Source organism: Oncorhynchus mykiss, chromosome 12 (assembly GCF_057628025.1).
Source record: "Oncorhynchus mykiss isolate SJ-2025 chromosome 12, ASM5762802v1, whole genome shotgun sequence".
NCBI classification, from domain to species: Eukaryota; Metazoa; Chordata; class Actinopteri; order Salmoniformes; family Salmonidae; genus Oncorhynchus; species Oncorhynchus mykiss.
Genome location: NC_143033.1, coordinates 46,456,223 through 46,479,000, shown reverse-complemented (window position 1 = coordinate 46,479,000; position 22,778 = coordinate 46,456,223). Strand labels below are relative to the sequence as shown.

Genomic DNA, 22,778 nt, shown 5'->3' with positions numbered 1-22,778 from the left:
CTAGGTTTCAACAAGCTATTCTAGTCTAGCTTTTACTGGGACTTGCACAAGAGCTAAAAGAAAAGCCTGGTCTTGTAGACTAGACGTAACATAGTAAACAAAAATCCGGGACACTCAAATTAGGATGATATTTTCAGTTTGGTATGGTTACATAAAACAGAAGGTTACTTAGGGCAAAAAACTATAATAATGAGAAGGTCTAGCAACACAAAGGTTGCATGTTCGAATCTCACCACGGACAACTTTAGCATTTTAGCTAATTATCAACTTTGTAAATACTTTTTAGCTACTTTGCAACTACCCCGAATAAAAATCTAAACGCAACATGCAACAATTTCAAATACTTTACTGAGTTACAGTTCATATAAAGAAATCAGTCAATTGAAATAAATAAATTAGGCCCTAATCTATGGATTTCACATGACTGGGCAGGGGCGCAGCCATGGTTTGGCCTGGGAGGGCATAGGCCTACCCACTGGGGATCCAGGCCCAGCATATCAGAATGAGTTTTTCCCAACAAATGGGCTTTATTACAGACAGAAATTATCTGGAATCAGCTCTGGTGGACATTCCTGCAGTCAGCATGCAAATTGCACGCTCCCTCAACTTGAGACATCTGTGGCATTGTGTTGTGTGACAAAACTGCACATTTTAGAGTATAATGATCATGCTGTTTAATCCGCTTCTTGATATACCACTCCTGTCAGGTGGATGGATTCTCTTGGAAAAGGAGAAATGCTCATTAACAGTGATGTAAACAAATTTGTGCCAAAAATTTGAGAGAAATAAGATTTTTGTGCATGTGGAATTATTATATATTTTTTTTAAATTTCAGCTCATAAATCTGGGGACCAACACTTTACATGTTGCGTTTATATTTTTGTTAAGTGTACTTAGCATGTTAGTTAACCCTTCCTTAAACCTTTAACCTTGAACTCCTAACTATAAACCTTCACCTTAACCCCTAACCTAGCTAATGTTATCCACAACAAATTGTAATTCATATCATGTATTGCAAATTTGTAACATATTGTATGATTTGTAATTCGTAGTGTATCATACGAATTGTAATTGATAACATATTAAATGAATGATGGACATCGACAAATTTATACATACCATACGTAACATATCATACCAATTTGAGTGTCGTGGTTTTTTGTTTACTATGTTACGTCTACCCCTGAATCCATGTTGCAAAGAAGGAGAGAGGCCAGCTGAGAGCAGATGCATATTGTGCAAGAGAACAGTACAGAGGCTATAAATTAGAAGCTTATGCATATTAACCCATCATTCAATCATTAGCTAAATATAAGGTTAATAGTGCATTGAAAGGGGTAGGCTAGGACATCGATATACGTATCTTGAACAGGATTATCTATTTTGGATGCAATTTGATATTACTGTAGCATAGACTATGGTGCAGCAATGTACTTTATTTAGTCTGATCAATGGAACAATTCTTATTCTTAACAATGGGCTAAAATAAAGGGTAATTAATGTGCTTGTCAGCAAGAACACTAATGTTATTCCCCACACTGACATTATTGTATTCTGCTTCTTCTCAATTTTGCCACTGTAATCACATATTTGAAATCTGATATGACTCTTTGAAAATGAATTATATCAGGCTATGTATTTCTTCACCCATTCATGGGCAGTTTTGAATAAGTCCTACATATTATGTCCTGCATATTAAATGCTCCAGACCTCAAATATATATTTTGACATTTCAGTATTGTGCACATGCTAGGCAGAGATGGTAGGGGGTACTCACAACTCATAAACTCATCATATTTTGTCTATGTCGAGTAAGATGATGGCAAGAATCTTCAGCTCGTTGGCATTAACCACCTAAATATTGATATACATTAGATTTGTCTTCAAGGTTGGGTGATTTTGATACATTAATTGTTATAAAAAGAACATTTTCAAACACCCAGCAGTTGGGAAACAGATCAGGGGTGGACAACCATTCTGGAGAGCAAGCAGGGTTTTATTCCAGCCCTTTAAAAAAAAGTTTTTACCCCCTTTTCTCCCCAATTTCGTGGTATCCAATTGTTAGTAGTTACTATCTTGTCTCATCGCTACAACTCCCGTACGGGCTCGGGAGAGACGAAGGTCGAAAGCCATGCGTCCTCCGAAACACAACCCAACCAAGCCACACTGCTTCTTAACACAGCGGGCATCCACCCCCGGAAGCCAGCCGCATCAATGTGTCGGAGGAAACACTGTGCACCTGGCGACCTGGTTAGCGTGCACTGCGATGAGACAAGGATATCCCTACCGGCCAAACCCTGGCTAACCCGGATAACGCTAGGCCAATTGTGCTTCGCCCCATGGATCTCCCGGTCGCGGCCGGCTGCGACAGAGTCTGGGCTCAAATCCAGAGTCTCTGGTGGCACAGCTAGCACTGCCCTAGACCACCACGCCAGCCGAGAGGCCACAAGCCATATTTTAAAGAGAGTTCACCAAAATGTGTGTCCTTGCCTTGAAAGCCGTCTATGGACAAGGAGACTGCAATCTATGATTTGGTTACCGACTGCCATTAATATTAGTATTTCCTGTGCAGAGCATTGGTGTAGTGCAGGTGTGTCAAACTCATTCCATGGAGGCCCTAGTGTCTGCAGGTTTTAGGCTTTCCCTTTCAATTAAGACTTACACAACCGGAGAGGGGAGTTCTTTACTAATTATTGACCTTAATTCATCAATCAAGTACAAGGGGGAGCGAAAACCCACAGACACTCGGCCCTCTGTGGAAAGAGTTTGACACTTGGTGTGGGTCTTATTTACAATGACGGCCGAGGAACAGTGGGTTAACTGCCTTGTTCAGGGGCAGAATGACAGATTTTTACCTTGTCAGCTCGGGGATTCAATCTAGCAACCTTTTGGTTACTGGCCCAATGCTCTAACCACTAGGCTACCTGCTAAAACTTTCCACCGGAGAATAGGGATCAATCCGTGCTTCCGACCTTCCCACGGTTTCTCCCATTTGCCTGTCTCCCCATCTCTAATTTCATTACCTTCTGAATAAAGTGTCAAACCACCTAAAACATTTGTTAAAAATATTAGCATACTTTAAATTTCATCCCCCCCAAAATCTCAGAGTAACAAAGTTGTAAATTTTTTTGTGTTAATTTAATATTCAAATAATTTTGAATACACCTGACCTGTTTTTTTTTTACCCTGGTCACAGGCCTAAGCCAATATGTAAAAATCCAGTTAATTAGATTTAAAACAGTACAATTTTCCTCCCCCTGACTCCTTCTAGTTAAAATGTCACTCCAAGCTTTCTTCAAAAGTTGGCTGCCCAAGGATTTGCTGGCTACTCACTAGCACGTTGGCTTGTGCTTGGAAGATTGTTTGAGACCTGTGTTAATTTTCTATAATGCCTGCTACAAAAAGTTAGTCATTATTAGTAGGTCTGGGCAGTATAATGGATTTGACTATATACCAGTATTGATGTACTGACCGGTTTGGATTTTTACTTTACCTTCTATAACGATATATTAATGTTTTGTTTGTTAAATGCAAAATTCTGTGTGCATATTTTACACGCTACTTGAGTCATCCCTCTTCTCTCTCTCTCCATGCCACTTTCCACACAGACCTAGCCCCGCCCCCTGTCACTCAATGAACACATTTGTTGGTCATTGAGTGACACATGCAACAATGTTGATCACAACTATGTTGTTTCCACTTTGCTTCTTAATATAAATCCACAAGCGTTCTATAATTACACTATTAATTTGTGTTTCTTACATATGCAAACAGCTAGTTTGTCTTTTCTTAGAAAGTTTAGCTAAATAATTTTAGGCTCTAATGCCAATCACTAGTTGGCTAGCTAGCTATCTAGCTAATAAATATACTTAGTCAGAGCAAAAGTAGATAGCTAATACAGCCTGATACCAGTGATGGTGTAGGCCTAAATCAGCATGCTGTTTGTGCAACAGTATCTTCTAAATCAAAGAGAAATAGGCAAAGCATAAATACGCTGCTCAAAAAAATAAAGGGAACACGTAAACAACACAATGTAACTCCAAGTCAATCACACTTCTGTGAAATCAAACTGTTCACTTAGGAAGCAACACTGATTGACAATAAATTTCACATGCTGTTGTGCAAATGGAAGACAACAGGTGGAAATTATAGGCAATTAGCAAGACCCCAATAAAGGAGTGGTTCTGCAGGTGGTGACCACAGACCACATCTCAGTTCCTATGCTTCCTGGCTGATGTTTTGGTCACTTTTGAATGCTGGCGGTGCTTTCACTCTAGTGGTAGCATGAGACGGAGTCTACAACCCACACAAGTGGCTCAGGTAGTGCGGCTCATCCAGGATGACACATCAATACGAGCTGTGGCAAGAAGGTTTGCTGTGTGTGTCAGCGTAGTGTCCAGAGCATTGAGGCGCTACCAGGAGACAGGCCAGTACATCAGGAGACGTGGAGGAGGCCGTAGGAGAGCAACAACCCAGCAGCAGGACCGCTACCTGCGCCTTTGTGCAAGGAGGAGCAGGAGGAGCACTGTCAGAACCCTGCAAAATGACCTCCAGCAGGCCACAAATGTGCATGTGTCTGCTCAAACAGTCAGAAACAGACTCCATGAGGGTGGTATAAGGGCCCGACGTCCACAGGTGGGGGTTGTGCTTACAGCCCAACACCGTGCAGGACGTTTGGCATTTGCCAGAGAACACCAAGATTGGCAAATTCGCCACTGGCGCCCTGTGCTCTTCACAGATGAAAGCAGGTTCACACTGAGCACATGTGACAGACATGACAGAGTCTGGAGACGCCGTGGAGAACGTTCTGCTGCCTGCAACATCCTCCAGCATGACTGGTTTGGCGGTGGGTCAGTCATGGTGTGGGGTGGCATTTCTTTGGAGGGCCGCACAGCCCTCCATGTGCTCGCCAGAGGTAGCCTGACTGCCATTAGGTACCGAGATGAGATCCTCAGACCCCTTGTGAGACCAAATGCTGGTGCGGTTGGCCCTGGGTTCCTCCTAATGCAAGACAATGCTAGACCTCATGTGGCTGGAGTGTGTCAGCAGTTCCTGCAAGAGGAAGTCATTGATGCTATGGACTGGCCCGCCCATTCCCCAGACCTGAATCCAATTGAGCACATCTGGGACATCATGTCTCGCTCCATCCACCAACAGACTGTCCAGGAGTTGGCGGATGCTTTAGTCCAGGTCTGGGAGGAGATCCCTCAGGAGACCATCCGCCACCTCATCAGGAGCATGCCCAGGCGTTGTAGGGAGGTCATACAGGCACGTGGAGGCCACACACACTACTGAGCCTCATTTTGACTTGTTTTAAGGACATTACATCAAAGTTGGATCAGCCTGTAGTGTAGTTTTCCACTTTAATTTTGAGTGTGACTCCAAATCCAGACCTCCATGGGTTGATAAATTTGATTTCCATTAATAATTTTTGTGTGATTTTGTTGTCAGCACATTCAACTATGTAAAGAAAAAAGTATTTAATAAGAATATTTCATTCATTCAGATCTAGGATGTGTTATTTTAGTGTTCCCTTTATTTTTTGAGCAGTATATTTTGGCTGCATGAAGAAACATTTAATGTAGCCACAGATTATAGGGTCCCCTAGGAAACACTGACCAACACTTTGGTTCCTACCCTGTCACAATAACTCCTTCCTGTCATTTTCATTCGTTGTCATGTCAAACAGCACTGTATTCAAAGTGCCCACAATGATTTATATTCTAACTATAGAATTAGAATAAACATATTTCCATGATTCCAACAGTTCACACACATTTTTTTTCATGTAAATCGCACGTGAAATCACAATTGCAACATTTGGGTTACAAATAAGGCCTCTATATTTTGCAGCCCTATGTGAAAGTGTGGAAATTATCTAAAATGAGTGCAGGAAATTGAGAAATGTTATGAAAATGCAGGAAATTATTTTGGGTTGAATTAAAGTATAAAACAATCAGAATGGAGAAAGACCCATTTGAAATCACTTAGAATGTATGTGTTGCCACCCTAGGGTCATGCATTACTCATAAAGCAAATGTAGGAGTTTTATTATTCAAAAACATAAAATACTGTCAAACAATTTTTAAATACCATGTTATGATATTTTGTCCATTTCCCCCAGTGTGCATTATGCATGGTTCTGGTCATTTTTTTATTTATTTTTTTACAAAAAGGGCATTTTAATAGACAGACTTGAATACCAGATCAGTGATTATTTCAAAAAAGACAGATTAATCTTTGTTTTATAAAATAAATAAATCATTAGTGGGTCTTATGGTTGTGGAAGGCACATATTTAGCCTAGGTATAATTTCACAATCCCTGAATGTATTATATTATTGCTGACTATTTGCAATGCAGTGTGTTTTACCTTTAATTGTACAAAAAGCTTATTTAGAGAACACTTAAATCGAGATATATATCGTGAATTGCACATAACTGAAAAAATCTAGATATGATTTTTAGACCATAACTCCCAACTTTACGTGAGTGGAATAAGAGGAATGTACTGATTCTCAGGGAACGGGTCAGTTCCACGCTGCTTACGTAATGATTCGGCGAAAAGCGACACTTTGCCTTCGTAAGATTATGGAGCTGTGTTTGTGGTTGTTGGGTTTCCTGTTTATGTATTACTTTTTCTTAACACCCCCTCTAGCTGGTATTATTCTGCGTACAGATTGAATATGACTGTAGAGTGATGATGGGCCAATTAGGAGTTGGGTCGAGTTCATTGGACCCCAAATGGCAGAAAACGGGGAAGGGAATACCTGGACTGGAAAGCTAATTTTCGTTCACGGTTGCAAAACCCTTTTCGACTGTGTGCCCTAATGAGCACAACCCTGGTATGCCAAATATCTGCTTGCATAAAAAAAAGAAGCTCTGTTCCAGGGAAAGGTTTGATTGGGTAATATGTTACATTGCTCTTACTGTACCCCAGGGTCGTATTCATTACTGTACACCGTAGCAACACGTTCTATAACGGAAAACGAAAACAACGTTTCTTATTGGTCAGATCCCTCCATGTTTCGCGCTGTTTGATCCTTAGTGAATGCGACTCAGTTTTGTCATTCATTCACAATATTCTAGAGAAACGCATGGCAATGCTTGAGCTAGGACCAACTGTTGCTTTAGTTTGCTAAATTTGCAAGCAACAAACGTTGGACGTTATTGACTTTTGATTGACATAATGCCATAAGCATGACATAATGCTTGTCATACCATGTTATAGGTTTTACTTATGACATTACACTGATATTATGCATTATATTGTCAAGCTAAATTCGCATGTCAAGGTGGAAGAAGCCAATGCTGTAAGGCAAAGTATAAAAATATATGGATGGATAAATTGATCTATATAGAGAGACCGCCAGACGTAAAATGTACGCATGACAGTAAGTAGCTTTGGATAAAAGCGTTAGCTAAATTGCATATATTATTATAGACGGACGGATATATCATGCATTTCCACCACCCTCCTCTCAGTCCTCATCCTCCTCTGTGAATGGGGAGAACGTCTCGTCCTCTGCCGTTTGACGTCTCGACAAGCATGAGATACTTCGTGACGTCTATTGAGTCCGAGGGGGCGTGTGCTGTGTAGTAAAACGAAAGGGCACTGCACACCGACTCTAGTTTATTCAACCCACACTGAGAGAGGTGGAACCTTATACAATCGAATCGGCCTCAATCTGCAGGCAGTGATATTCCAGATTGAGTTTGGGGTCTAATGTTATTCTGGTAGGCAAAGTGCCGTTTGGGGCCTATATGTTACTGTTTATTTATAAATAAAGGCTAGTATATAGGCTTGACTACCTGATCTATCGGGTTGTCTCACTTCTGACGGACTGCAAATCGCGACAATTGATCATCAACGCCTGTTTTATTTGATCATTAAAGTGTTTCGAAGGATTTTCCTTACCAAGTGCAACCACGTTACACAGGGACCAGCTACTGTTGCACCCGCGGTAGACAACTTTTCAGCATCGCCACCTCTAATTGATTGTATCGTCTGCTGTATAGACCGTAGCCTACACCGCCATCATGCCTAGTATGCGACATTCGTACACCGTCACCGTGTCCGAGGAGCCGCCGGTCACCGCATTCCCCTTCCTAAAGACGGACCTGCGCAGGAAGAGTCCTCCAATGTCGCGCTCAATGTTGGTGTCCACATTTGTGGGTCTTCTTATTAATCAAGCCAAGGTGAGTGCGCCTATTCCGTATGCAAGCAAAGGCATGTTCAGGTAGCCGGTGCCCAAATTGTGACTGAGCGAATATATTGTCAGACGATTTTTGATATGAGACTTATGGGCCTATTTCATATTTACATTTATCATCGGATAGATTTGTTTTAGTTACAGGCGACATTTCCATCAACAACATAAACCTCAGGAAAGGATCATGTTGGCAGCTATAGTCTACGTACTTACATAACAATGTCACTTTACCCTGTCAGCAACAGATTAAATGTGTTATGAAATTGCTTTTAGAGCTTGAGCCCTTTAAACTACACTTTCCACGTTGGAACTTGGAATCTTGACGGGTCCGTGGCTTAGTTATTGATTTGCCAAAGCAAAAGTGAAGCAAGGCTAACTTAAATTCGGCACCTGTAGGTCGAATAGGCAAGCCTACATCCTCTCCAAAAAAAGTGACATGTTATTTCGACACCCGTGATAATATAAAATAATAGAATTACACTTTTGTGTGGTGGACTGTTGTCATCCTACACAGGCCAATATAGCCTCAAGGTTGTTGCGTTGTATGTGGATCCAAATATGGTATGACAGCATTCAATGGCAATCGTTTCAATCCAATAGGAATAGTTTCGCATTATGTTCAAGTCATCAGGCATCTGAAAACAGTGCTCGAAACAGCTGCCTGCCTGTCAATTTACTGTAACCTCATGCAGTTTATTTGGTTACATAATCTGCAGTTTAGCAGTTCTTACAGAGCTCGGAGCATCCTGTACACAAGCGTTTCTCAACCAGGACCCCCTGGGTTACTCTGGGAAGTAACAGCAAAATGTTGGGAACCACTGCTCTAAGCTGAGTAGGAGTTTGTGCACCGCTGGCCGTAATGCACATAATATAGGCCTGCTTTCTTCCGTTCCAGCTGTTCTTTTTTGGCCCTGAATGTAGGCTACACTGTACAGTACAGAGAATTAGTGACTGGGACAAATTTGTGCCTTACCCTTCTGAAGCTCCAATGCAACATGCACTATAGTCTACTGAAAGGAGAAGAATTAGGCCTAAAGAAAAAAGATCATCTGATGTGGCACAGACTACGTTAACACTACACAGTACTTTAGTCATTCTTGAAATAATGTATTTTTTTAAATATATGGATAATGGCCTAAAGACCTGTATAACATACAACATAGACAGGGGCTGTATGTATCAAGCATCTGAGTACGATTTTGATTTAGGATTAGTTTTGCTTTTAAGATCATACAGAATATGATTACATGGACATGGGGGAACTGATCGTAGATCAGCACTCCTACTCCGAGACCCTTTATGAATACCGGCTCATTAATCCTTACATGAATAACCCTGAGGAAATGACAGGATGACCCCTAGTGGACAAACCAAAGACTCACAGTGCCCGATAGCACCCTGTCTATCATTCCTTCTATCAGTCAAGTTCTCAACACAAAACCTCGCAATGAAACACCAAACAAACCACCATTCATAATCATTGCCATCAGTGACTGCGGCTTAGCCCTTCAAAGTCAAACGTACCGCAGTATACACTTGACCAAGAACACTGTCTTACCTCACCGTGTTCCCTGGTTGATAGAGGAAGGTTGTGGGTGAAGCACTTGTGGGTGAAGATAACCTGATTTTGCCTATTGTTACATAACCTCAACACACGTTAGGGTATCGAGAACACTGTTAACACCATTTGGCCTGTGTCACACTAACAATTAGGGGCGTGCCGTTGTTTTACGACGTTGAACGAACACCAATAGATAAGGAATGTCAGCCTGTGTCTCCAAGAACGTCTCGTCTTATCTCATGTACTGTACAGTAAGCTGTGGGTGACTGGGTGCATGGGTCGGTCCTCGGAATGGGCTGAGGGCCTAAAGATATGGATGTCCTTTACGGGGACATCTAGAGAGCAGAATGTTCCTCAGTCAGCACCGTCACAGTGACAACCATCGCATAACCGTAATGCAACATTATTGCTGCTTTGACAACATTATCAATGGTTCTAATACGTTATCAATTATTTATCCACCACAGTTTTTAGTCTTATTGGTATGGGCAGTACAGTCCGCCTACGGTGGTGTGGCTGCTGGGTGGTGCACCATATGCCAACTTTATGTGGGTATGAGTGTGTGTATGAGAAAGCTATGAAGCGGGTTTTGTGTGTGTGTGTGCGCGTGCGTGTGTGCGCCCAGTCACAAGTTGTTTGGCTGTGACTAGTCCTGCAAAGCAAGGTTGGAGAACACAGCGTTCTCACCACTCTTACACTTTCAACCTGTGCCAACCAATGGAATATCTGCCTCCTCAGAACAGATGGGCCGTTAGCCAATCAGGGCCCTTTATTGTTGGACCCCCATGTTCTGAGTGAGCCACATGCCAATAGAGCCCATTCTCTACAGGCCTCTCCTCAGTAATCACAGTAACAGTGTCCCTGGCTCTGGGTGTGAGAAACTGACCTGTGCATGCGGCTCAAGCCATATGGTCCATCTCAGCGCTAACGATGAGGAGTGGGCCCAGACAAGCTCTCTGAAGGGCCATGTAAAGCAGCACTGTCTGTACTCAGTACTCGCACTCCAGCTCAATGAATTTGGCCTTTCATCAGTGCCTGTACTGCTCTACTAGTGGAAAGTGAACTCTGAGAAAGAAGTATGAGGAATTTGGTACCTGTATGGGTGTGAGAAGTAACATTGTGGTGCTACATACTGTACAGTATGTGGAGTGGTTTTGTGGTGGGACAGGAGAAAGTCACTGACTCACATGCATCTGACTGCTGTTTCTACTTCATTCACAGTGTGTGTGTGTCTATGGCGTGTGTGTGTGTGCGTGCATGTTCTTTTTAAGCCTGTGTGTGCCTGACTGTTTGTGTTTATACTGCACCCACATGCACGTGTGATGCCACCTCAGTCCTGTCAGCTGTGGTGTCAGGCGGGTGCTGCCTCCCGTAGGTGTTTCATTCGTCAGCAGATGTAGCGATGCACTTTCACCAAACCCTCCACTTCAATCTGGACTAGACTAGCTAGAACACTAGAGGAATATTTAATATTAATATGTAACTTCCAAGAATTTCCAATTCCCGGAAATGTCCCTCTATTACAGCAATGTGTATTACGGGGACACTGTATACAGTGGGTTACATGTAGCAGTTAGCTCAGAAAAGCAAAATTATCCATTAAACCTGCTTAACCCAGAACTGGTGTAACCCAGTATTCAGGGAAGATTACGTTAACACATTATGGCTGATGGTGGGGGGTATGTAGCTTTCTACGACTGATATGTGGTTGTCTCACCTAGCTATCTTAAGATGAATGCATTAACTGTAAGTTGCTCGGATAAGAGCATCAGCTAAATTATTAAAATGTTATGTTTCTGTATAGCACTTTGTGACCTGCTGATGTAAAAAGGGATTCATGAATACATTTGATTGATTAATGTAATGTACAATTATATTACAAGTCTATAGTTTATAGAGTAAAGCAACTATATGATTATGGCTTAACCCAGTATTCAAGGAAGACCTGGTCTGTCTAGTGGGTTCCCGTAAGGTTAGACTTTGTGCACGGGGGCATTGTTGTGCTGAAACAGGAAAGGCCTTTCTCCAAACTTTTGCTACAAAGCTGGAAGCACAGAATAATCTAGAATGTCATAGCTTTAAGATTTCCCTTCACTGGAACTAAGGGGCCTAGCTCAAACCATGATAAACAGCTCCAGACCATTATTCCTCTTCCACCAAACTTTACAGTTGGCACTATGCATTTGGCCAGATAACGTTCTCCTGACATTTGCCAAACCCAGATTCATCTGTCGGACTGCCAGCAGGTGAAGCGTGATTCATTACTCCAGAGAACGCGTTTCCACTGCTCCAGAGTCCAATGGCCGCGAGCTTCACACCACTCCAGCTGACGCTTGGCATTGCGCATGCGCTTGTGTGCGTCTGGTCGACCATGGAAACCCATTTCATGAAGCTCCCAACGAATAGTTCTTGTGCTGACATTGCTTTCAGAGGCAGCTTTGAACTCGGTAGTGAGTGTTGCAACCGAGGACAGACGATTTTTACGCGCTACATGCTTCAGCACTCGGCGGTGTGGCATGTAAAAATAGTCTGTCTTCCTACCACTTTGCGGCTGAGCCGTTGTTGCTCTTAGACGTTTCTACTTCACAAACAACACTTAGTTGACCGGGGCAGCTTTAGCAGGGCAGAAATTTGACGAACTGACTTGTTGGAAAGGTGGCATCCATGACAGTGCCACGTTGAAAGTCACGGAGCTCTTCAATACGGGCCGTTCTACAGCCAATGTAGTCTATGGAGATCGCATGGCTGTGTGCTGAAATAGCCAAATCCACTAATTTGAATGGGTGTCCACATACTTTAGACCATGTAGTGTATGTGTGGTGACCGTATTGACACTGACATTGACACAAGCTAAGTCTATAATCTATACAGTGTAGAATTTACGCTTATGCTTAACCCAGTATTCATATGAATGGGTTGAATAGGGACAGTTAATTGCTGAATTACCTAATCATGTGTACAGTGGATCTCTCCGTACAGTAAATGTTAAATAATTGAGATCCATTCCAACACAACCAACATAGCAATTGTAGGGCTACTCACTCTCTTACCCATGTGTAGCACAAGTCCCCGTGAATTCTATCACGTGGGTTGCTATAAAGTTATCACCTCAAGGGCGGCAGGTAGCCTAGTGGTTAGAGCGTTGGGCCAGTAACCAAAAGGTTGCTTTTGAATCCCTGAGCTGACAAGGTCAAAATCTGCCATTCTGACCCTGAACAAGGCAGTTAACCCACTGTTCCTAGGCCATCATTGTAAATAAGAATTTGTTCTTAACTGACTTGCCTAGTTAAATAAAATAAATACAAATAAAATAGGAGCCTGTTGGTGGCGGTGTTACTTTGTGGAATGGCGACGATTAGCAGTGGCAGATTCCTCCAGTGATACTATGTGCTCCGTGTGACAGGGTGACAACCCGTGAGTCTCTCGCACACATGCGGAATGCGGTATACGCCGCCAGACGCTGTCATATGTTCAGTATGCCGACTATTCTCATCCCAGCTCTATGTGCTTACACCGTAGTGTTACTGTAGTAATACCATACCCTTCAGACAACGTTCACCACTCCAGTGAACATCCAACATGTCAGTGTACACTACTGTCATCAAAGGCCATATAGTTCACGCACTGTGTATAATTAAGCAATAAGGCCCGAGGGGGTGTGGTGTATATGGCCAATATACCATGACTAAGGGCTGTTCTTACGCACAGCGCAAAGTGGAGTGCCTTGATACAGCCCTTAGACGTGGTATATTGGCAAAATACCACAAACCCCAGAGGTCCCTTATTGCTATTATAAACTGGTTACCAACGTAATTAGAGCAGTAAAAATAAATGTTTTGTCAGCCAATCACCATTCAGGGCTCGAACTACCCAGTTTCTAATGTCCGTGTTTTCACAACAGAGTCAAATACTCCGCGGGGGTAAATAGTAATACCACCACTTTCTTTCAGTACTCACTCACTTCAGTACTCAGGGTTATATTCCCTGACTCACAAGAGCAGGCTTAAACTGGTGACCTCGTGTTTGGTCCCATGTTCTTGTATGTACCATAGTGTGACTGAGTGAAGAAAGATTTCTGCTGTGCTCTAACCCGCGTCTCTCTTTTCTTTGCCTCCAAAGAACTCCAAGAGTCCTCAAGGCCTGGTGGGACTGAGAAACCTCGGCAACACCGTGAGTAAACCATTACTTCAATCACAAACACGAGTCTGTTTTTACACTTTGTTTATGTCTGGTCTGGTTGGTAGTGGATCTGATGTCGTCTCTCCTCTCTCTCTCTGTCCTGGTGTAGTGTTTCATGAACTCAATCCTGCAGTGTCTGAGCAACACTCCTGACCTGAGGGACTACTGTCTGAGGAACACGCACCGCACCGACCTCAACAACAACTGCAGGGCCAAGGCCGCTCTCATGGAGGGTAAGGCACACTACTGATCCAACAAGGAGCACTTTACTTAAGCCTGAGTGTAAAGTGCATTGTTAGAATAACATTGGGATGTTACCAGCTGTCAAATTCTGAGAAGGTTGGAAGTGGGCCAGTGTGGACTATTTGGTAATAAAACATATTAATAATCTGTTATTTCCCTTAGGACAACATTGTGTAAAGAAGCACTAACTATGATTATGCAGCATAATTATCATCCTAAGAATATTTCCAGAACCACCTGGGGACACTATAATACTGACCTCTAATGTGTAACATAACCTCTATGCTTAATACTTGGACAGATTGTGTCGTAAATTCATTTGAAATTTATAGGAGCTATTCTGCGCAAGCACACACACACACACACACACACGGTTTGGAAATTATTAACATTTGATCAGTAGCTAACGTCTGTCTTCTACCTGATTGTTATTCTTCACATGGCTCCTCTCCCCTGCAATGTGACCTCTGCTTCACAGTACAAGGGCTCTAAAAGTGGTCTCATTTTCTTTCCCCTGTCTCTCTCTCGCTCTGTCTCCCCGTCTCTCTCTCTCTCTCACACACACACACACAGAGTTTGCCAAACTCACTCAGACCCTATGGACGTCAGTCAGCAGCGAGGCCATCAGTCCCTCAGACTTCAAGACCCAGATCCAGAGATACGCGCCCAAATTTGTGGGATACAAGTAGGTTAATTCAGAAAAGGGCTGTGGTCTGTTCTAGTAATTATATTTCTATGGTCATACGTGTGCCGCGAGAACGCAAGTTCATAAATTAGTGTTAGCTGTTAAAAACGGCATCTCGCTTTCTCTCCCTTTCCCAGTAAGGCATTAATGTCTGTTAATATCTTTCATTTTAATGTCTTATTTTGTGGTTGAAAAAAAAGAACGCTTTTGAAATGAAATGTCTCTCTCTCTCTCTCCTCTAGTCAGCAGGACGCTCAGGAGTTCCTGCGTTTCCTATTGGACGGCCTCCACAACGAGGTCAACAGGGTCACAGTGCGGCCTAGGCTCCCGGTCGAGGACATTGACCACCTCTCGTAAGTTTCACCTCCTGTAGCACCAACCCAGGGACATGTTCAGTAGTTTTAACCATTTTGGTTAAAATCAGCGTTTCTTAGTGGACAAGCCTGGTAGTCCCTTACCTTTTCAATCCGTTTTCTTCTGTTTGGTGCCTACCCACTGGGCCCAGACATTAATTCAACGTCTATTCCAAGTTGGTTCTACGGCATTTCATGGAAACAATGTTGATTCAAACAGTGTGTGCCCAGTAGATAATGAACCTGACCTGTTCTCCTCGGATTAGACATGCCTAGACATGCCTCATGACATTCAGGCAGTTAACTGCCTTTGTAATGAGTCATGTTTTATTGGTTAAAGATATTCTCTGGTACTTTTGAATAGTTTTTAGCCAGTAGTTCTGAAAGTAGTGCACAAGCCAAAAGTATGTCCCTGAAAATTGTACACTACTTCACAAATGTGTGGATATGTGCACCACGCCATTGCTCTCTCCTCTACTGTGTGCATCTTGCTAGCTCTCACTCAAATGGCGAGAGGATGTAACTAGAATTGCTAGGGGGCTGGCCCACGTGGGGGTAAATGGCATAGGACAGCCTCCAGAAAACAGTTGCTTTCAAACTAGGTACTTCGTGGCTGATTGAAGTAAGTCAGTAATTCTGTAAACAGATTATGCATGCATGAACTACACATTGCCACATACAGCCCAAAGCTGCGGGTTTCAAAAATACTTACTAGTCAGCAAAGTACCAGAGCATGTCTTTAAGTGCTTTTTTTTTACCAAGACTGGGTGCCCCAGTTTAAACCAACCTGGTATCTGTATTAAAGAGGAGTGTGTCTGTTGGAGAGGACAACTTGTTTGATTGTAAACTCACTTGGGATCTGTGTTAGAGGACCCAACTAGCACATTTGATTCCTTGGAAGTTGTGGGAATGTACGTGTTTGGTTTCCCATTGGTGCTGTGAACGAAACATATGGCTTCCTGACAGGGGAATCTTTTTTTTTTTTTTTTTTTAAGTGAACATTTTATCTGTTCTGGGAACATCCATTTTTAGGTTTCAGCAAGGTTCTGATAATGTTTTACTATGATTCCCTGAAAGTGTCCCTGGAAGGTTTTATTAACGTTCTGAGAATGGAAATTATAGGTTATTTGAAGGTAATTAAATAACATTCTGAGAACATGTTTCAATAAGACTTAATAACACTGCTAGCTTAATTAAGGTTAACGGTTTTGAGCTCCAAGCACTGATAGGACACATGGAAATGAATTTGCTTAGGCATTAACCTATGATTTTCTGTTCTCTATCCATGGAATTAGTCCACTACGCCACCAGGATGCCATGTTTTTTTACGCATACAATGCTGTTCATTGTAGTGAATTCAAACGGACCCTATTTCAAAGGAAACACAAAGTCATTAATATCACCTCAATACACTTAACAAGAAGAGGATCGTTTTTTTTGACAGAACAGAATGTATATGTTTTTCAATAACATTATGAAAATGCTTTTTTTGTGGTTTATGGAATGTTTTCTTAATGTTCTGAGAACATTACTGTAAATAGAAGCATTCAGAAAACGTTCTGCTGAAGTACTGAAATCCCCACAGAAGAACGTTGTTTCTTAAATCATTTTAAATATAACCATGAGTAAACCTGCAGAAAAAGTTATGCCGAGGTACTGAAATTCCTACGGAAGAACATTTGTTTCTTATCGATTTGAGAACATTACTTTAAATAGAACCATTAAGAAACATGCTGAAGTACTGAAATTCCCACAGAAGAACATTCCCACTGGGCACAGACGTCAATTTCCATGTCATTTCAATGAAATGACATGGAAACAACATTGATTCAACCAGTGTGTGCGTCTTAATGTCTCTGAACTATTTCAGAACATTCACAATGTCAAACCAGTTGGAGAACGTTCTTAGAACATTACAAAAATGTAAATGAAATGTAGCCATGTTTGAACTTATGGGAAACGTTCTGTTAAAGTAATGAAATACCATGAAAATACTGGGGGGGGGGTTTCAAGTTCCCTTAATGTTCTGAGGATCTTCCAAAAGCCAAGCAACTATCCTGCACCATTCCCAGAAAGTTGTGGAATGGTTGTATGCAAAATAACCATAGGACAACCACACTTTCACCAAGCTCTAAGAAACATATGGTTCTCAGACCGTTATGCGCTAGTATGTTCTAGAGGACAGGTTGTTTGACCGTAAACTGACCTGGGATCTGTATTAGAGAGGAATGTGTCTGTTCTACAGGACAGCTTGTTTAACGTAAACTGACCCAGGATCTATGTTAGAGTGAGTGTTTGACTGTAAACTCACCTGGATCTGTGTTTGTCTCCTCCACAGTGACAATGAGAAAGGGAAGAAAATGTGGAACAAATACCTAGAGAGAGAGGACAGCAAAGTGGTCGGTGAGTGACTGAGAAAAAGTGTGTATTACGTGTGTGTGTGTGTGTGTTTGTGTAATGTCCTATGTGTATAATCGTGTGTGTGTGTGTGTCTGTTTCTCTGTGTAGATCTGTTTGTTGGCCAGCTGAAGAGCTCTCTGACCTGCACTGAGTGTGGTTACTGCTCCACAGTGTTCGATCCATTCTGGGACTTGTCACTACCCATCGCTAAGGTCAGTGTACACACACGTACACACTCAGACATGCAAGCAGGCATAGACGCACGCACGCACGCACGCACACACACACACACACACACACACAAAGAAACAGTGAAAGCTGTGTCTGACTGAGGGTGTTTGTGTCCGCAGAAAGGTTCAGGGGAGGTGAGTCTGACAGACTGCATGCGATTCTTCACCAAAGAAGATGTACTGGATGGAGATGAAAAACCGGTAAGGGTCTACTGCGCTTGGTGTGGGTGGGTGTGTGTGTGTGTGAGTGAGTGTGTGAGTGAGTGTGTGAGTGAGTGTGTGAGACTGTGAGTTTCTACATGTAATGACCAACCCCCTCTTCCTCTCCTCTAGACATGCTGCAGGTGTAAAGCCAGAAGGAAATGCACAAAGAAGTTCACCATCCAGAAGTTCCCCCAGATCCTTGTGCTTCGTATCCTTTCTACTACATCATATTGGCCTCCCCAACATTGGTTCCCCCAACAATTAAATTACTCTCAATCTTGTAGTAGTGAAGTTGTACTACTATAGGATGTAGAAGAGTAGCAATAACACAGTATAACCAGAGCTAGAATTAATTGTTTCTAATGAACTCATTCTAGGAACTTTGCAGGCAAAATCATTGTAATGTTATGTTTCAAACAGTGTAATGAATGTCTATGGTTCTGGGGTTAACCCGGTAGCCGGCTGAGCTACGGAAGCCAGGTATAGCTCAACGCTACTTCAATATCTATATATGCTGCTATGCTATCAATAGCTGTCTATTCTACCATGCTGTCCATAGCTACTGTATCTATGCTACTATGCTCGAGCTGTACATGTGCTTGTCCTTGACGGAGCCTGTCTCCCAGACCTCAAGCGCTTCTCAGAGAACCGCATCCGAACCAGTAAACTCTCTACCTATGTCAACTTCCCCCTCAAAGAGCTGGACATGAGGGAATTTGCCTCCGAGAACAGCAGTAAGTAGTACCCACACACGCAACAAGATCTGTAAATAGGCTAGCACTCTGTCTCCAGCTACTTTAATATTTTTAGAATTGCTTTTAGTGCCATTTCTTGATTATTGAGTGGTCTAATATAAGCACTGGCTCGACTGACTAGATCAACTGGCTTCATTGAACTCAGGGCACATACAGTACACACACCCACACAGTTCAACTGACTTGCTTTATAGTCTATAGATTTGCCATCCTCTTTGTAAATCAGGCTTAAAACAGGCATTGTCTTTCAATAATGATAGGGTGTCTGTTGAAACTGAATGAAGGCCTCTGATGTCAATGACATAACACGTGTGTGTGTGTGTGTGTGTGTGTGTGTAGTGAATGCAGTGTATAATCTCTATGCGGTGTCCAACCACTCTGGGAACACACTGGGTGGCCACTACACAGCCTACTGCAGGAACCCAGCCCTGGGGGAGTGGTACAGCTACAATGACTCCAGGTATGTAAATGACGCCATGATGCCCCCTCCACCCTATATAACCCCTTAACAATATCATACTACCACTAAGGTGTACATTTTACTACTCAGAGTCAATGGCTCTGTTTTCAATGGCTCTGTTTTGTGTCTATCTATATTTCTATATCTCTGTGTCTATAACAATGCTCTAATTAACACACACTTGTTCTCTGCGTCCTCCCTACAGGGTGAGCCCCATGTCATCCAGCCAGGTCCGCAGCAGTGATGCCTACGTGCTCTTCTACGAGCTGGCCTCCTCCTCTCATTCACGCCTGTGAAGCTACATGTCATGGACATATAGGCTACGTAAAGCCTGGTCATACGGCTAATATATGGACTACATAGATCTACACAGCGCCTGGATCCTATGCAACGAGCCTAAAAAGCCTGTGCCTGGTCTGATAGTTGACTTTTGAGCCTTGCTCTGTATATATGTATACAGTAGCCCTTGGCACCATGGATTCAGCTACAACACATAGGCTGCACTGCCAGGATACAGATATTGAGTTGAGGTTCAACCATAGCGGTTCTCCCGGGGACGTTGGGAAGAGTGGGTGTGTGCGTGCGCAGTCGCCATGCCGACGGTGAATTTTTATTTTATTTTTTTATGCACTACAACGAGGTCTCTAAGACCCCAAGCCGGAGTTTCGTCATTCACTTCAAGGTCACCACTGAGACATAAAAGACTATCACTTGACCTTCCGTTCTGTAAATTATTCTATTTAAACAAACGTCACCATATTTGTGACTTTAGAGATGGATGACTGTCTAGCACCATCTGGGGTAGAACGAGGTCAGTGTTTGTACGTACAGTTGTAAAAGGCTTAAACATAACTAGGAATGACTTCAAACAGCATTTGACCTGGGTTCCTATACTATTTGAAACTCTTTCAAATACTTTGAGGTATTGCTTAAGCCTGCCTGGGGTGCCAGGTTTGCAGGGTTTGCAGAGCACGTTTGTGACTTTTCATTTGTTCCATTGCAACAGGAGAGCTTAATAAAGCACAGCTAAAGTATTTGTAATGATTTTAAATAGTATTTGAACCCAGGGTCATATTTATTAGTGTAAATAATAAAGATGGGTTTTTTGCTACAAAAACTAGTTTGTTATTGGACAAATTCAGCTAATCCCTAACCCATTTGGTCTGTATTCGTCCGTTTGGTGTCTACGACCCTGATCTGTTCAAAACAAGGACTCAAAATGGTGTAATTGTCTATCTAATATTCACACACCTGTACAGTAAATGGCTTTGATTAAAAGAGTAATCTTCTCCACCTGTGCCAACTATGAACTCCTAAAGGAACAGTTCAGAGAAATTACATGTTTAGATATTTATTCCCTTATCTTGAAAGCAGTTTATTGACATACCGTGACTACAATCCACACTTTGTTCAACTAGTCTATGCTAACAAATGCTAATATTGTTAGCATTTTTTAAACAGAAACCAATGTAGGTTAATCTTCTCCATAAAGCATGTTTTACATTTCATGTCCAAATGATCTATATAAATGGATTTTGTTGCCCAGTTAACCATGACTTTAAACAATTCAGAGTATTAAGGGCCCATTCCTTAATGCAGAAAACAACACAACGGCAGCCCGTCACTTGGTTTGCTAGAGCTAAGCTAAGAGATGGGGTTGGGGGGGGGGGTTACCACTTTCCATTATGGAGATGTGGATGTCTAATCAGATTGCATTTTTCAGCTAAATTAATGGCAATAATTAATTTGGATGTCTTGTGCACCTGCCCCCCTAAATGTCTAAATGCCCAAGGCCTGTATTGATAAAATGTCTCGCAGTAGGATTGCTGATCAAGGACTAGGTCCCACCCGTCCATACAATCTTATTCATTGTGATATTATAAAGCAAAAAACTGATCCTAGACCAGAACTCCTACTTTGAGACTATTTGAATACGGGCCATGATACAGTCCTAATCCACTAGGGGGTGGTCTCCCCACTAACATACTCCCATGGGAGATTGTGTGTGAGTCCAAGTCTAAATCTTCTCAGTAGCAGCAGCTTGGCCCAAACACAGTGGATAGTAGTTGTTTTGCGTGGGGCTAATTTGGAGGTAACCTGCCTGCTGCCTTTCTTCGTGCTCTCTTTCTACCGCTCTGTCTCTCTCTCTCTCTCTCCCTCTGAACTCTCTCCCTCAGCCTGCCTCTACATCTAGGTCAGTCACCCCATTTCTCTCCTCAGTGACCTCTGGCTGGAGACTAATCCTTATATCACTGATCTTGTTAATGTGGGTATTAAAGAGAGAGAGAGGGTGTGTGTGGGTGCATGTACAGTGGGGCAAAATAAGTATTTAGTCAGCCAAGTTCTCCCACTTAAAGATGAGAGAGGCCTGTAATTTTCATCATAGGTACACTTCAACTATGACAGACAAAATGAGAAAACAATTCCTGAAAATCCCATTGTAGGATTTTTTTATGAATTTATTTGCAAATTATGGTGGAAAATAAGTATTTGGTCAATAACAAAAGTTTCTCAATACTTTGTTATATACCCTTTGTCGGCAATGACAGAGGTCAAACGTTTTCTGTAAGTCTTTACAAGGTTTTCACACACTGTTGCTGGCCCATTCCTCCATGCAGATCTCCTATAGAGCAGTGATGTTTTGGGGCTGTTGCTGGGCAACACAGACTTTCAACTCCCTCCAAAGATTTTCTATGGGGGTGAGATTTGGAGACTGGCTAGGCTACTCCAGGACCTTGAAATGCTTCTTACGAAGCCACTCCTTCGTTGCCCAGGCGGTGTGTTTGGGATCATTGTCATACTGAAAGACCCAGCCACGTTTCGTCTTCAATGCCCTTGCTGATGGAAGGAGGTTTTCACTCAAAATCTCACAATACATGGCCCCATTCATTCTTTCCTTTACACGGATCAGGCGTCCTGGTCCCTTTGCAGAAAAACAGCCCCAAAGCATGATGTTTCCACCCCTATGCTTCACAGTAGGTATGGTGTTCTTTGGATGCAACTCAGCATTCTTTGTCCTCCAAACACGACGAGTTGAGTTTTTACCAAAAAGTTATATTTTGGTTTCATCTTACCATATGACATTCTCCCAATCTTCTTCTGGATCATCCAAATGCTCTCTAGCAAACTTCAGACGGGCCTGGACATGTACTGGCTTAAGCAGGGGTACACGTCTGGCACTGCAGGATTTGAGTCCCTGACGGTGTAGTGTGTTACTGATGGTAGGCTTTGTTACTTTGGTCCCAGCTCTCTGCAGGTCATTCACTAGGTCCCCCCGTGTGGTTCTGGGATTTTTGCTCACCGTTCTTGTGATCATTTTGACCCCACGGGGTGAGATCTTGCGTGGAGCCCCAGATCGAGGGAGATTATCAGTGGTCTTGTATGTCTTCCATTTCCTAATAATTGCTCCCACAGTGGATTTCTTCAAACCAAGCTGCTTACCTATTGCAGATTCAGTCTTCCCAGCCTGGTGCAGGTCTACAATTTTGTTTCTGGT

At 42.6% G+C, this 22,778-nt stretch overlaps 1 protein-coding gene across 4 annotated transcripts in view; it reads left to right on the top strand.

Moving 5' to 3' along the window:
• The window catches only part of LOC110537682 (ubiquitin carboxyl-terminal hydrolase 2), a 48,937-nt gene extending 28,363 nt beyond the window's left edge, over positions 1 to 20,574 (top strand). For 2 of the 4 annotated variants that reach the window (XM_021623908.3, XM_021623909.3), the window contains 11 exons: positions 13,893 to 13,943; positions 14,062 to 14,185; positions 14,769 to 14,880; positions 15,123 to 15,233; positions 17,572 to 17,636; positions 17,742 to 17,845; positions 17,984 to 18,064; positions 18,197 to 18,275; positions 18,694 to 18,801; positions 19,162 to 19,282; positions 19,488 to 20,574. In XM_021623908.3, coding sequence (XP_021479583.2) covers positions 13,893 to 13,943; positions 14,062 to 14,185; positions 14,769 to 14,880; positions 15,123 to 15,233; positions 17,572 to 17,636; positions 17,742 to 17,845; positions 17,984 to 18,064; positions 18,197 to 18,275; positions 18,694 to 18,801; positions 19,162 to 19,282; positions 19,488 to 19,578 — 1,047 coding nt within the window. In that variant the 3' untranslated portion in view covers positions 19,579 to 20,574. Of the gene's footprint in view, positions 1 to 6,155; positions 8,199 to 13,892; positions 13,944 to 14,061; positions 14,186 to 14,768; positions 14,881 to 15,122; positions 15,234 to 17,571; positions 17,637 to 17,741; positions 17,846 to 17,983; positions 18,065 to 18,196; positions 18,276 to 18,693; positions 18,802 to 19,161; positions 19,283 to 19,487 lie in introns of those variants that run through there. The other 2 variants (XM_021623910.3, XM_090192577.1) reach the window with 2 other exon arrangements.
• The last annotated feature ends 2,204 nt before the right edge of the window (positions 20,575 to 22,778 follow it).